The sequence below is a fragment of the Mesoplodon mirus genome, assembly GCF_964341445.2.
Source record: "Mesoplodon mirus genome assembly, chromosome: 8".
Lineage (NCBI taxonomy): Eukaryota > Metazoa > Chordata > Mammalia > Artiodactyla > Ziphiidae > Mesoplodon > Mesoplodon mirus.
Window position 1 is genome coordinate 58,112,108 of NC_138984.1, and position 13,609 is coordinate 58,125,716.

At 33.2% G+C, this 13,609-nt stretch overlaps 1 protein-coding gene across 1 annotated transcript in view; it reads right to left on the reverse strand.

Annotated features, from left to right (window-relative positions):
• Nucleotides 1-13,609, reverse strand: part of LRP1B (LDL receptor related protein 1B) — a gene marked incomplete at its 3' end in the record, with an annotated part of 2,351,282 nt that overhangs the window by 489,247 nt on the left and 1,848,426 nt on the right. The window contains exons 61-64 of the mRNA XM_082630936.1: nucleotides 8,066-8,192; nucleotides 7,781-7,932; nucleotides 7,364-7,488; nucleotides 5,717-6,088 (exon numbers count right to left, since the gene is read on the reverse strand). Of these exons, the coding sequence (XP_082487062.1) occupies nucleotides 5,717-6,088; nucleotides 7,364-7,488; nucleotides 7,781-7,932; nucleotides 8,066-8,192 (776 nt within the window). The remainder of the gene's footprint in view (nucleotides 1-5,716; nucleotides 6,089-7,363; nucleotides 7,489-7,780; nucleotides 7,933-8,065; nucleotides 8,193-13,609) is intronic.

Sequence of the window (13,609 nt, forward strand, 5' to 3'; positions counted from 1 at the left end):
TCTCAATAAATGAAGAAGACTGAATTCATATCAAGCATTTTTTTCTGATCGAAGTGTTATGAAACAAGAAAACATTTACAAGAAGAAAGCTGTTAAAAAACAAATGTGGAGGCTAAACAACATGCTTCTAAACAACCAATGGGCCATTGAAGAAATTAAAGAGAAAATAGAAAAATACCTTTGGACAAATAAAAACAAAAAATCCAAAATTTACAGGATGCAGCAAAAGCAGTTCTAAGAGGGAATTTTATAGCAATACAGGCCTTCATCAAGAACCAAGAAAAATCGCAAACAATCTAGCCTTACAACTGACACCACAGAAATACAAAGGATAGTAAGAGATTACTACAAAAAATTGTACACCAACTAATTGAACAAATTAGAAGAAATGGATAAATTCTTAGAAATATACAATTTTCCAAGGAAATAGAAAATCTCAGCAGACCAATTGCTGGCAATGAAATTGACTCAGTAAAAAAGCAAATAAACAAAAAACCAAAAAAAAAAATCCCAACAAACAAAAGTGTAGGACCAGATAGCTTCACAGGTGAATTCTACCAAACCTTTAAAGAAGAGTTAATACCTCTCCTTCTCAAACTATCCCAAACAACTGAGGAGGAAAGAACAATTCCAAACTCATTCTATGAAGCCAACATTACTGATACAAAAACCAGATAAAAACAGTACAGTAAAAAAAAGTTACAGGCCAATATCCCTGATGAATGTAAGCAGTACACTGTTTGACACTGGTCTTAGCAGTATTTTTTTGCATCTATCTCTTCAGGCAAGGGCAACAAAAGTAAAATGTGACTATATCAAATTAATAAGCTTTTGTACAGTGAAGGAAACTATCAACCAAAGAGAAAGACAAACTGCTGAACAGAAATATGTATATACTTTGGTTAAATTGTTTTCAGTTTAATTTACCATGATATATATAGGATCTGTAACTCAGCAAAAACCTCCCTCGGCATCTCTTAAATGTCATCAAACATAACATAGCCAGAGTTATCTTCATAAAACAAAAGTCCTATTATATACTTACCTTAGAACACTCCATTGTTTTCCCTTCATCTACTGAAAAAAATCATAACTCCTTATCTTGAATATTAGTATCTCAGTGTTCACTGTGCCATTTTCACAATAACCAAAGGTAGAAACAACTCATGTCCATAAACAGATGAATGGATAAATAAAATGTGGTATATACATACAATAAAATATTATTCAGCCATAAAGAGGGGAATGAACTTCTGACACCTGCTACAATATGGATTAACCTTCAAAACATTATACTGAGTGAATTATGCCACACACAACAAAGCATATATATGTATGATTCCACTTATATGAAATATATACAATAGCCAAATTCATAGAGGAAGAAAATAGATGAAAGATTACCAGAGAATACAGGGAAGGGGAATGGGGAGTAATTGCTTAAACAAGGTTTCTGTTTAAAGAGAGAAAAATGTTTTGGAGGCACTTCCCTGTGGCACAGTGGTTAAGAATCCACCTGCCAATGCAGGGGACATGGGTTTGAGCCTTGGTCCGGGAAGATCCCACATGCTGCAGAGCAACTAAGCCCATGTGCCACAACTACTGAGCCTGAGGTCTAGAGCCTATGAGCCACAACTACTGAAGCCTGCATGCCTAGAGCCCATGCTCCACAACAAGAGAAGCCACCGCAATGAGAAGCCCATACACCACAATGAGGAGTAGCCCCCACTTCTGCAACTAGAGAAAGCCTGTGTGCAGCAACGAAGACCCAATGGAGCCAATAAATAGATTTATTTTAAAAGTTTTAGAAATAGATGGTGATGATTGCACAATATCATGAGTGTAATTGATGTCACTGAATTGTACAATTAAAAGTTGAAATGGCAAGTTATGTTTTATATATTTTTACCTAATTTTAAAACTTAATAATGTAATTATTAATAATGTAATATACTAATAAAGTAGCACACCCAAAATTATTGAACTGTACACTTTTAATGAAGGAGTTTTATGGTATGTACATTATATCTCAATGAAACTTTTTTTTCTTTAGTACTTCTTATCTTGGCAGACCAAATCCTTCAATATTGGACTTCTCTCTAGGACTCAATAACCTCATCTCACACCATTCATGCCATGAAACCCATGTTCTAATCATACCAAATGATGTGTCACTCCTTGTCTACCCTGTGCCTTTTCATGTCTTTAAAATTTTCTGAGCCTTTAGTCTAGAAGAGTAGTTTGTAATCTTTTTTGTTCTGAGGACTTTTACAGTCTTAAAAAGTATTGAAGACTCCAGCAAAAGTTTTGTGTATGTGAATTATGTCTATAGCTATTGTGTTAGAAATTTAAACTAAAAAATTTGTTTTGATATGTATTAATATATTTTAACAAACAAAAATGAATTGACTGCATATTAATATAAATAACATCTACAAAAATAGCTGTATTTTTTAAAATGAGGAGACAGCATTATTTTATCATTTTATAAATTTGTTTACTGTCTGGATTAGTAGAAGACAGCTGGATTCTCACATCTACTTTGACTAATCTGTTGTGTTGTTTTACTTGAAATTTGTGAAGAAAATCCAGCTTTACACAGCAGTGAAGTTGGAAAAGGAAGAAGGGTTTTAACAGCCTTTTCAGATAATTCTGGATATGATTTTATGCTACAACAACACAAGTGATAGTTACTTAAAGGTTAGCTTCAGTGTGGAATCAGAAACCATAGTGATGAACTTTTCCTATTCTATTACATTAAAATTCTTTGGTCTATCTTATACTCTGAATGGATCATTTACCCAGGCATGATTTTATCACGTCATTTGGAAAATATTGGTTCCCTGAGTTATGCATATCCTCCAAATGCTAACAATTTCAGCATGCAACACCCCCCCACCCCAAATCACTAGTAATATCACTACCCGTCTCATCAGAAAAACCTTTAAGTATTGGGAAGCTATCAAGCTAACTGTGGTGGATACAAGTCTTGAACATTTTAATTTTTACTTGAAATCTTGATTTTTATTATTTGCAATAAATAACATAGGTCATTTTCCTTGGAGTGACAGACTCATTGTATTTAGTCTGCCATACACCCAGGTTTGAATAACCATAGTTTATCTGTTCCTCATTCTTTTAAGTAAAAAATGATATTCCTTAAAAAAAGCATAAACTCAAATGTCAGAAATACATGGTATCCTTCAGGCAACTATACTTCAGAATGCATCAGAGTTCCTTATATGTATTTTATAATATTACACAGCATATTAAAGAGATGTGTATTGAAGGATCAATATTTAATAAAATTAATTATTTTACTTTTTCTTCAAGGACATTCTTAAGTGAAACTGGCTCTTTTTTTTTTTTCCTGCTATTAAGTGGCAGTGAAAAATACAATGACTACTAGTACTGTTTGGTGCCACTGTATTGATTAGTGCTAAGGTACCAGCAATTTAGCCACAATGGCTTTTGCACCATTGGTGCAAATGTCAACACAGTGGAAAGGCAAATAAATATCTAGTATTATTATGAAAATAATTTTGATCTCTTAGAGTCCTTGAACATGTATTAGGAGACCTTAGGAACCACATTTGGGGACCATTGGTCTAAAATTCTTCCTCCTCTTCTCCACCTGGCTCAACAGACAGACTCCTATTGATCCCTTACATTTCCTCAACTCATCTCAGTGGCATCCTCTACGCTTCCCCAGAAAGATTATTTATTATCTAGGCCTTCAGTATATTATAGATTCTAGTGAATTTCAATGTCCGTTTACACGTAGTTTTCTTCTTAAACTATGGCTTCTAAAGGTCTATGGACTCATATTCACCTTTATACCCAGGGTACCTGACAAAGAATCTGGAGCACAGAAAATGAATAAGTTAGTTAATAGATTACAGATGCAACATAAGCACTTCCAACTCTGAATTGTGTCAGTCTAGGAAAATGGAGGGAGGACCATAGAGAATTATAATGTAAACTTCATAGGGATATACCCAAAGAATCAGTAAGTCTCGAGTGTCTCAACTCTATGATCAGTACAGTTATAGTTGCATCTTCATATATATACACACACACAGGGAAGCCAAAATGGCATGTGCTGGAATATACAAATTGTTATGAAATTATCAACAAGTATAGTAACCTAGAGAATAAAGAAACAAGAATGTGTATTTGTATATGCTTGAAAGTACACACTTGAACAGATTTGAAAAGGCTGTCAGGTTTGAATAGGCAAAAAGGATTGTGAGGATATTAAGTATTGAAAGAACAAAATAAACTGTGACAGGCTTAGCAAGGGATGGCAATGTACAATAGGGAGTTTGATGTGTTTTTCACATGAGTAAGCATATGAATAGATGCTGGATCTCGCTAGTTATCAGGTAAATGTATATTAATATAAGTTGACTTTTTACATATTAGTCATAAGCTAATAAAAATTATAAAATCATTGTCAAAAGTGTGGGAAAATGGATCTTTTTATAAACAGTTAATAAAAACATAAATTGATATGGTCTTTTTGGAGAAATTTGACCAGTTCTAAAAAATAAATAAATAAAACAATGATTTTTGCAGTTCTATTTCTAGAATTCTATGCTAAGGAAATATTCACGTATGTGAAAAAACATATTTATGTGCACAAATGTTCACTGTGACATTGTAGGTAGTGATAAGACACAAAAAACAACCTAAATGATTGTCGGTGAGAAAATGGTTAAATAAATTAGTTTGCTCTTAGTATAGGATAGATACAGGCTTTCAAAAGAATAAGATAGAGCCTTATCTTAAATAGCCTTAAAAGCTTTTTAAGATATATTGTAAGTGAAAAAAAGCAGGTGAATATTGTATCATTACAGTTTTGTAATTACAAATGATACACATACCTAAAGAAAATTCTGGAGGCATGACAGCTGTCACTTACAAGTAAATGGAATTGATGTTGCTGGGATGAGGCAGAAACTTCAGTTAAAAATCCATATTACTTGAAATTTTATACTTTATGTATTATTTTGCAATTTAAAGAGATTGACCTCAGTATATTGAAATTGGAAAAGTGAGGAATATATGGAAATCACATAGAGATAGAGAAGAGAGAGATGCTGAATGAGGAATATGAAGATTGTCCCTGTAAAAGTTGGATGACAGGAAAGAGGTTTCTCTAAATTATAATATGTAGATAATTCACATAATATTATGTTTGAGTCCTGTAAAATATTAAAAGTATTGTCCTGTAGAATATTAAAATATTTTTAAAATATTAGATTATTTCTTTAATAACATTTTCTCATCAAGACTGTCATATATATGCACACAAAAAATCTGATACTTGAGAAAATAAAATTCACTGAATATAGTTAGGTAGATATTCTTAAAGATATAATTTCACCCACTGGAAGAAAATAAAATTAGTAAGTTTTATACTGAAAAATTATTTTCCATGGATTTTAATACACTTATTAATAAGAAACATTATAGAGGAATATCTTGAATGTTCCATGATTAGAAGCTAATAATCATAATATTCACACTGTACATGCTAGCAGTTAATTACTTCTTTGACTTTTGGGGGTTTGGATGCTATAGTTTCACTCATTCTTGAATATAAACTCTAGGAAAATATAATTGCTACATGCAATTACCACTCTAATTTCTCTACTACTCCAAATGATACTCATTTCCACCAAACTGTTTAAAAATAAATTGTTGTACTTACTTTCAACAATTACTTGTCTGTCTTCCCAGTTATCTTTAATAAGCTGTATATTTCCAAAGTGTGCATCGCTGTAGAAGATTCGGTTGGTACCTTTTCTTCTTTGATTATAGTCAAAAGCCAAAGCTATGACATTCTTGAAATAATGTGGATTTTCATATGGCCTTATTGGTGAATTTAAATTGGTTTCATCAGAAAGATGTATACTTTTTAATATTGTTCTCCCTGAATACAGCAAATAGCCTTCATGCCTTAAGCAAGTAACTCCATCCTCTGCCAGATATCCATGGGCACAAGCACAAGTTCTCTGGGAATTTCCTCGATAAAGACAGAGTTGCTGACATCCCCCATTGTCCTTGGCACAAACATTGGTCCCTAGGGAGAAGAAGAAGCAGATACACACATGTATGTCTGTGTTTTTTCTTTTGTTTTCCAGATAGTTTTTTCTTAGAAAAATATTAAAAATTTAATGTTGAATATTCTGGGTTATTTTATGCTTAATTTTTAGACTGGTCAGTATAAATCCAAACACTATAAAGTACTGCTAATTTTAATCACTTCAGTTTAAAACCTGGGATTTTTTTATTTCAAAGATCACATTCTTCTGCTCCCCTGACCATCCAAAGAGAAGCATAAAAAATTTCCCTTAATCAGCCAGTTAAGTGCATAACTCTTTTGAAACTTGATACTGAGATTACAATAAGTTGTATATATTGTAATCTTTGGTACAAGTACCTGATTCACTCAAAACATGAACTGCATTCACCAAAAGAAATATGCAGTACCTTAAACGAAGGTCTATGAAGTATATAAGATATCAAAGAAATTTATGGCTCCAATGTGCCTACCTTCCTAAGTATATTGGGCATAAGTTTTTCACTCCAGTTTTGAGTGAAGATGTAACATGATATTAAGATTTCTACATCACACTAATTCTCCTCTATGAATCCATCATCCTCTCCAAAATTATTATACCTTCCTTTGATGTCAAGAAAATTAATTATAATTTACTCTAATGGACATTTAAAATGAACATTATCTTAATGGAAGTGATATTAAAAAAAATCCAAATCATGTCATATCAGTTTCAAAACACATATTTTAAAGAAATGATGACTCTGGACTTATTTCACACTAATAGCAACCTTCTGGAGCCATCATCACTTTATGTATTAAAATATAATCTGACGTGAAAACAACCTTTTGGGCCAAGTAATGTGGCATATTTAGTTAGTTCTAAATAAAGTGTGTGACTATTAAAATATATATATATATATTATATATAATAAAAAAATTTTTGGCTGCTTTTTACTCTCTAATATCCTAATTGTGCTTTGTATACTTCATTGAATATGTATATTTATCAAGTGTTCTATATTACTTAGTCTAAACCTAAACTGAAGCCATACCAGGTATATAACATGTCCATATACATGCACTGTCCTAGGCAAAACTATCCATGAACTATTATATATTCATTTCATTAGGCTACTATATGATTTTTGTAGGAAATTAGATGTAAAAAAATAGGGTCTTGAGGTTTTGGACTCATATAAGAATTAATCCCTAACTTAAGTTTGATAAATAAAAGTCAAAAAAAATAAGAGAAAGAAATATCATAAAACGTATTTATCTTACAAGAGTGCTGACCTTTCTCTCTTACTCGGTTAAAGATTTTAACCTCCTTCAGGTTGACTCCAAGACCCGTTCTCATGGTTATGGTTTCTGTGGCATCATTCTTGTGGCCCCTTCTGATGGACCCGTTGGCATGTGCTCTGCCAAGAAATTGAACATATGTGATCAACAATCTTTAATCCAAATCAAGCCAGTTATTTAAGCTGAAGGTAACAGATGGCCCAGCAGTTGGGAAAGAAACCAACATTAGTCTGTGACATTGAAAGGGTTGAGCCTGGAATAGCAAGAGTGACTGCCTCTTCTGTGGAAATTACATGGTTTTGTGAGATCCTTTCTGTGACCCTGCTAAGGAATAGCTAATCCTACAAGAGTAAAGCAATTGGCACGAAAATAACATTTTGAGACTCAAATACTTATGAAAAAATAAATTACCTGTCAGACCAGTAGATGTAAGCCCCAAAGACTGCAACTGAAAACATATCCACATTGCTCCCTGACAGCACCATCTCACGATTCCCGCCAGTCTCAAGGTCAATTCTTTCTATCTTGTCTGTACGAGCATCACACCAATACAATTTATTTTCCTAAGGTTGATGATTGAAAAGTAATATTACAAGCTGTTTTTGATTGTTTTATAAAGAAAATAAGAGATAATAAAAGTAGACTAGTGCAAGTTGGCAGTTAATGCACTTTCAATACTTAAGAAATCCAACAGACCTCATAGTCAATGGAGATGCCATTTGGCCATGCTATTCCCATGCTTACAAGGACAACCTTCTCTGAGCCATCTAAACGAGCCTTTCCAATGGATGGCATCTGTCCCCATTCAGTCCAGAACAAGTAGCTGAAATTAAATTGTAGATAAATGCAGATAAACACAAAACTGCATATTATTAAAAACAACAGCAATACCATTCATACTAACAGAAAATAATACCATTTAAAAATCAATATATGTGTGTATTGTTTGCAATAAAATAATTTTTATTATAAAAAAATTAACCATTCATAGAAATCACAAGGAAGAATTTCCAAAATACCTTTTGTACATGCTGCTCCCTATCTGAAATGCTTTTTTTCAATCTACTTGCTTAATTCCTTCTGTTTTTTTAATATATCAAACATTTCCCTCAAGAAGCCTTCTGTGTTCTGATTATTGCACCATATACTCTGCTTCATAGCATGAATTAGAGTGGCAAATTTACACTTGTGTTTCTTTACAAAGTCACTTTTTATTAATATTTTTTGCTCCCATTAGACTTTAAGCTCAGTGAGGACAGTGATCTTTTTTCTTATTCACTATTATACCTACAGCACTAGGTAATTTATGAATGTATACATGAATGCATTATAACTTTCAATTCTGTCCACTTAGATTGCTAAATGGCTATTCAACTTTATAAATCATCTTGTGAAGGCATCTTAAAACATGAATTTCTACAAAGCAGACACTCTTATTTTAGTAATCTTTTAACGTAATGTGGAAGGACTGTGGAAGAAAATAAAATATAGAAGAAAGAAAATCCACAGTATGCTGAAATATAACATGTCAAAAAATGAAATGTTAAAAAACAGAAGGTACATAATTCATGTTTCTTTCACCTATTCATTCAATAAAAATAGTATTTATATTACAGTACAGAAATTCATGCTTTCAGGTAAATCAGATCTATTCTTTTGAAGTTATGCCCAGCGAAGTTTTATTCAGCTGTCAGATAACAGCACTGACTAAAGTTTAGAAAAATATGGCAATTATTGATTCATTCAGGTAAAAATGAGTGTGTATTCTGTGCATATTTGAATACATATATAACAGCAATCATACACAAGAAGAGAAAGTGAGACTGCACATAGGAAAAGCAAAGACCTACATTCATATTTTGTATTATTTATCCATGAAAAATGATAAACTACATAAAATATGTATTTCCTTTATGCATATTGTTTTGATTTATTTTAAAAGTTGATTTCCCCCCCCGAAAATGCTGTACAAAATAAATGTATTGGACTTTTACACCCAGACAAATATGAGGTGTGGCTGGAATCCCAAGTATATTAATCCTGAAGAAACTTTCATTCATATTTACAAGCTCTATAAATCAAAAGGGGAAAACTTTGTAGCAAGAAATCCAACTAGGTCTTCCCTGGTGGTGCAGTGGTTGAGAGTCCGCCTGCCGATGCAGGGGACACGGGTTCGTGCCCTGGTCCGGGAAGATCCCACATGCCACGGAGCGGCTGGGCCCATGAGCCATGGCCACTGAGCCTGCGCGTCCGGAGCCTGTGCTCCGCAAAGGGAGAGGCCACAACAGTGAGAGGCCCACATACCACAAAAAAAAAAAAAAAAAAAAAGAAATCCAACTAATATTGGTTAGATCTAGGTTGAAGCAGGCACGAAAATATCTATATTTCTATTAAAATTATGATTTTTAAATCTTTAAGGGACATTGCATTAAAAAATTATTAAAAATAAAAACACTATTTTAACTGAGAGGTAAAATGTGTTGCTTCATTTACCTTTTCAAGGAGAAATTTTAGCATTACTAATGACATTAAAATGACAAGTCAGTCATTTGTTAAGATGACAGGGATGTTACACTGTGAAGGAGGCATTTTGGGAGCCAAGACAGACCTGCGCTTATTTATTCAATCTGATTCTTGTCATCTACTTTTTTTTTTTTTTTTTTTTTTTTTTTTGCGGTATGCAGGCCTCTCACTGCTGTGGCCTCTCCCATTGCAGAGCACAGGCTCTGGACGTGCAGGCTCAGCAGCCATGGCTCACGGGCCCAGCCGCTCCACGGCATGTGGGATCCTCCCAGACCGGGGCACGAACCCGAGTCCCCTGCATTGGCAGGCGGACTCTCGACCACTGCGCCACCAAGGAAGCCCATTGTCATCTACTTTTAATACACTCCAGAGTTCAAATGTGGAAGGCAATGGGTATAATATACCTTTTGTTTAATAGTAATCTTTCAAATGTACTAAATGACTAATAAAAATATTACACCGAGTGAGTAGGTCAAATTAGCCATTTAACATATTTAATTCTCACAACTTTGGAAACTGCAGTTCAGGAAGTTAATGATCCACAGTCACATGGCTGATAGGGGAACTGCACTCAGGCTTTACTAACCCAGGGCTATATCTTCTTCTCTATGCTGTCTCACCAAATAGAAATATAATACAACAATATAACAATCTTAAATCAAGTGATATTTTCCCCTAAGTATAAGGAATATAACAAAGATCTCCATACTTGAAAAACAAAACAAAACATGAAAAAGGTCTTAGTATTAAAAACAAGTCTCTTTCTTTTTTCCCCTAGTAGTTCCTATTTTTTTGAAATTTGCAGTACTTCTAGGCAGGAGACTTAGATGAATGGCAACAAAATTAGGAATAAAAAATATTCAAATTAAAGCTATCTTGAATACAGATTTTGCTCAAATTTTCAGCAGTAATTTGACACACTGTCACAATATGTAAAGCCAAAGCTGACTGCAAGCATCACTTTTATGGCTAAAATATCTATCAACTTAATACAACTAAAAGATTCTACACTTGCCAAAATTAAGCAACGTTTTATGATGGTCAGGCAAAGCATCATTTATTTGCTCCTTAAACTGAAATTGAAAGTAAAGAATTGAATAGAATTAGCACCTTGAGAACCTTCGGGAATTACAAACCAAATATAGAGAAAGAACACTCTCTAACTTATAAAACTGCAGCAAGAAACTTAGGAATAATTTGAGTGTAATTTACATAGATGTGCTTGGGATATCTTTAATGAACATAGATTCTTCATATATAAATGTGATCTTCAGCAATGGGAAGAAATGAAAATTTTTTCACTGGTTTTTGAGACTCCATGGAAATTAATATTCAGTGATGGCATTTCAAATAGATGTTGTCCCCATTTAAGTTCAAATTTTGCTGTAGTGGAGTGTTTGTTGGATTGTATGATATAGCCAAGAAAATTGCCTTTAGAGTGTTAGCTTGGTTAATCTAGCCCTGAAAATACTTTCCAAGGCTATCCCAGATCCAGAAATTTTCAAAATTGTCAAAATCAAATGCTGTATTGTATGATCGACATTCTCTGGATAATAATTTGTTCTACACTGAAAATTCTCTTATTTACAGAAGCTTATAGTTACAGAATTTAAAAACAGAAAATTTTAAAAAGACATTCAAAAGTGGTTTGAAGGATTATAGAAATACTATCAGAAATCATCATAACACAAATATCCCTATTGTCTTAATTAGACACAGAAGTTCTTGGCAGGAACATGTGCAAAGAATACATATCACAAGCTAACTTCCAATTAATTATTGACATTTGGTTAATAGGTAGAAGACTCCATTTGGTAGTGCTGGAGTTTCCAAAGGCCTAGCATACACATACTGGTCCCCAAGAGTTTTTAAACTTACCATATGACAACTGTACTGATGTCAGAATTAGTTTACACACAGGTGCTCTTATAAAGGAAAACAAATGTTTTTATGTCACAATTAGTCAGAATCAAGCTGAAAAATATACTTTCAATGTATTATAAATGTCCTTGAATAATTTCAAATAAATATTTTTGGGGAAATAAGGCCAACATGAAAACTAAGCTCCAAAGTTGGTGGGGAAAGAGTAAAGGAGTATGGGCAAGAAAGAGAAGAACGAACGTGTCTAAATTGTTAAAGAAATAGTATCAAATATGATTCTTATATTTTAAATATATGAACAATAGTGAAAAGCCACTAATTTGAATCAATCATTTTCTTTTAATTTAAGGTTTTTTTGACTGATAAAACTGTTTCTCTGGAGCATAGATCTGGGTTGCAGTTTTTACAATAAATTTGCTATTTCTTCCTATTCCTATCCTTTACCTAAGAGAGTATGAAATAGATACTTATCAGATATGCTAGAGAAAACCTGAAATAACCAAAAATTGCCATGCTGGCACAAAAATGAAGATCACATAATTCTCTTATGTAGGCAGTTGCCTTGGTTGAAAAGAGAATCAAGAATATCATTGTGTCCTCTGCGAGAGTGGAGGTCAACAGTGTGTTAGTTTATCTGTAAAAATAAGAAAAACAAAAAACAGAAGCCCTGTAGGCTTTTATATATATTATATACATATAACATATATTTTATATATAAGGAATAGTAGCTTAGCAGTTTCACTAGAATCACTTAAAACACATATTAATTGAATACCTTGTAGGCCAACGTGTCAATGTCTCCATCTTCAGGCTAAAGCACAGGGAAAATAATATAGTACTGTCAAAGTCTGAATACATGTCATGAATACGTGAATTGACATCCTTCATCGCCTATGAGGAATACAGTGTATTCCTCTATTCCTGTGAGGGCTTCTTCACATTTCCTTTTTCTTCATTTCTGTGCAGTTTTTGTTTTGAGAAAGTATTACATGACAATCCCAAATCACTTTTCAAGCCCTGAATTGCTTAGAGGCTCCTGCAATATAAAAGAACTCAACCACAGATAGCAGAACACTCTGCTAAAAGGAAGAGAGTCTAGAGACAGTAGAACCTTGAATACTACTTTCTAATTTTTTTGTTTTTGACAGTGGTTCAGTGGATGATTCTCAAATGTATACTTTCATTGCAGTCATGCACTCATTCAACAAGTATTAATTAGGTACCTATTAAGTGCTAGGAACTGATAATATGAAATGAATTGGACTTAGTGACACTTATGAAGGTCACTGTTTAATGGCAGAGGCAGATGGGTAAGTAAAGAATTACCTGAGAAAAATGCTACCAGCAATGCTTAAAACTTGCTAGTTGTAAGTATCTATATGACATGAAAGTAGGGGCTTCAACACTGAAACTGTGGAAGTGCTGTGGTGAGAGAAGTTATTATTCCTACAAACAACTTCGAAAATAAACCTTTCCTTTGAAGCAAAATAAACATACAGGCCATCTGGGTTGTTCTCTCCTTATGTTTAAGCTTAAAAAATATTTTTAAGTTATCATTTGTTCTTCAGGACTTGTTCTGGTTTTTGTTATTCTTAAGTTTTACATTAGATTCCTTCTGACTCATTACTTTCCAATATGAAGTAATTATATAAAACAATTATTATGTGTGTACCCAGCCAACACTGGAGAAGTATGGAGAAAAAGGCTTTAGAAAGAAAAATTTCTTTGGCATCTGTAATTCCATAGCATGTTAGGCTTATCACCCCATATTATATTTTTAATTCCTTATTTTATGTATCTGTTTACACCCAGCCTCCTTGCCCATCCTTTCAATAA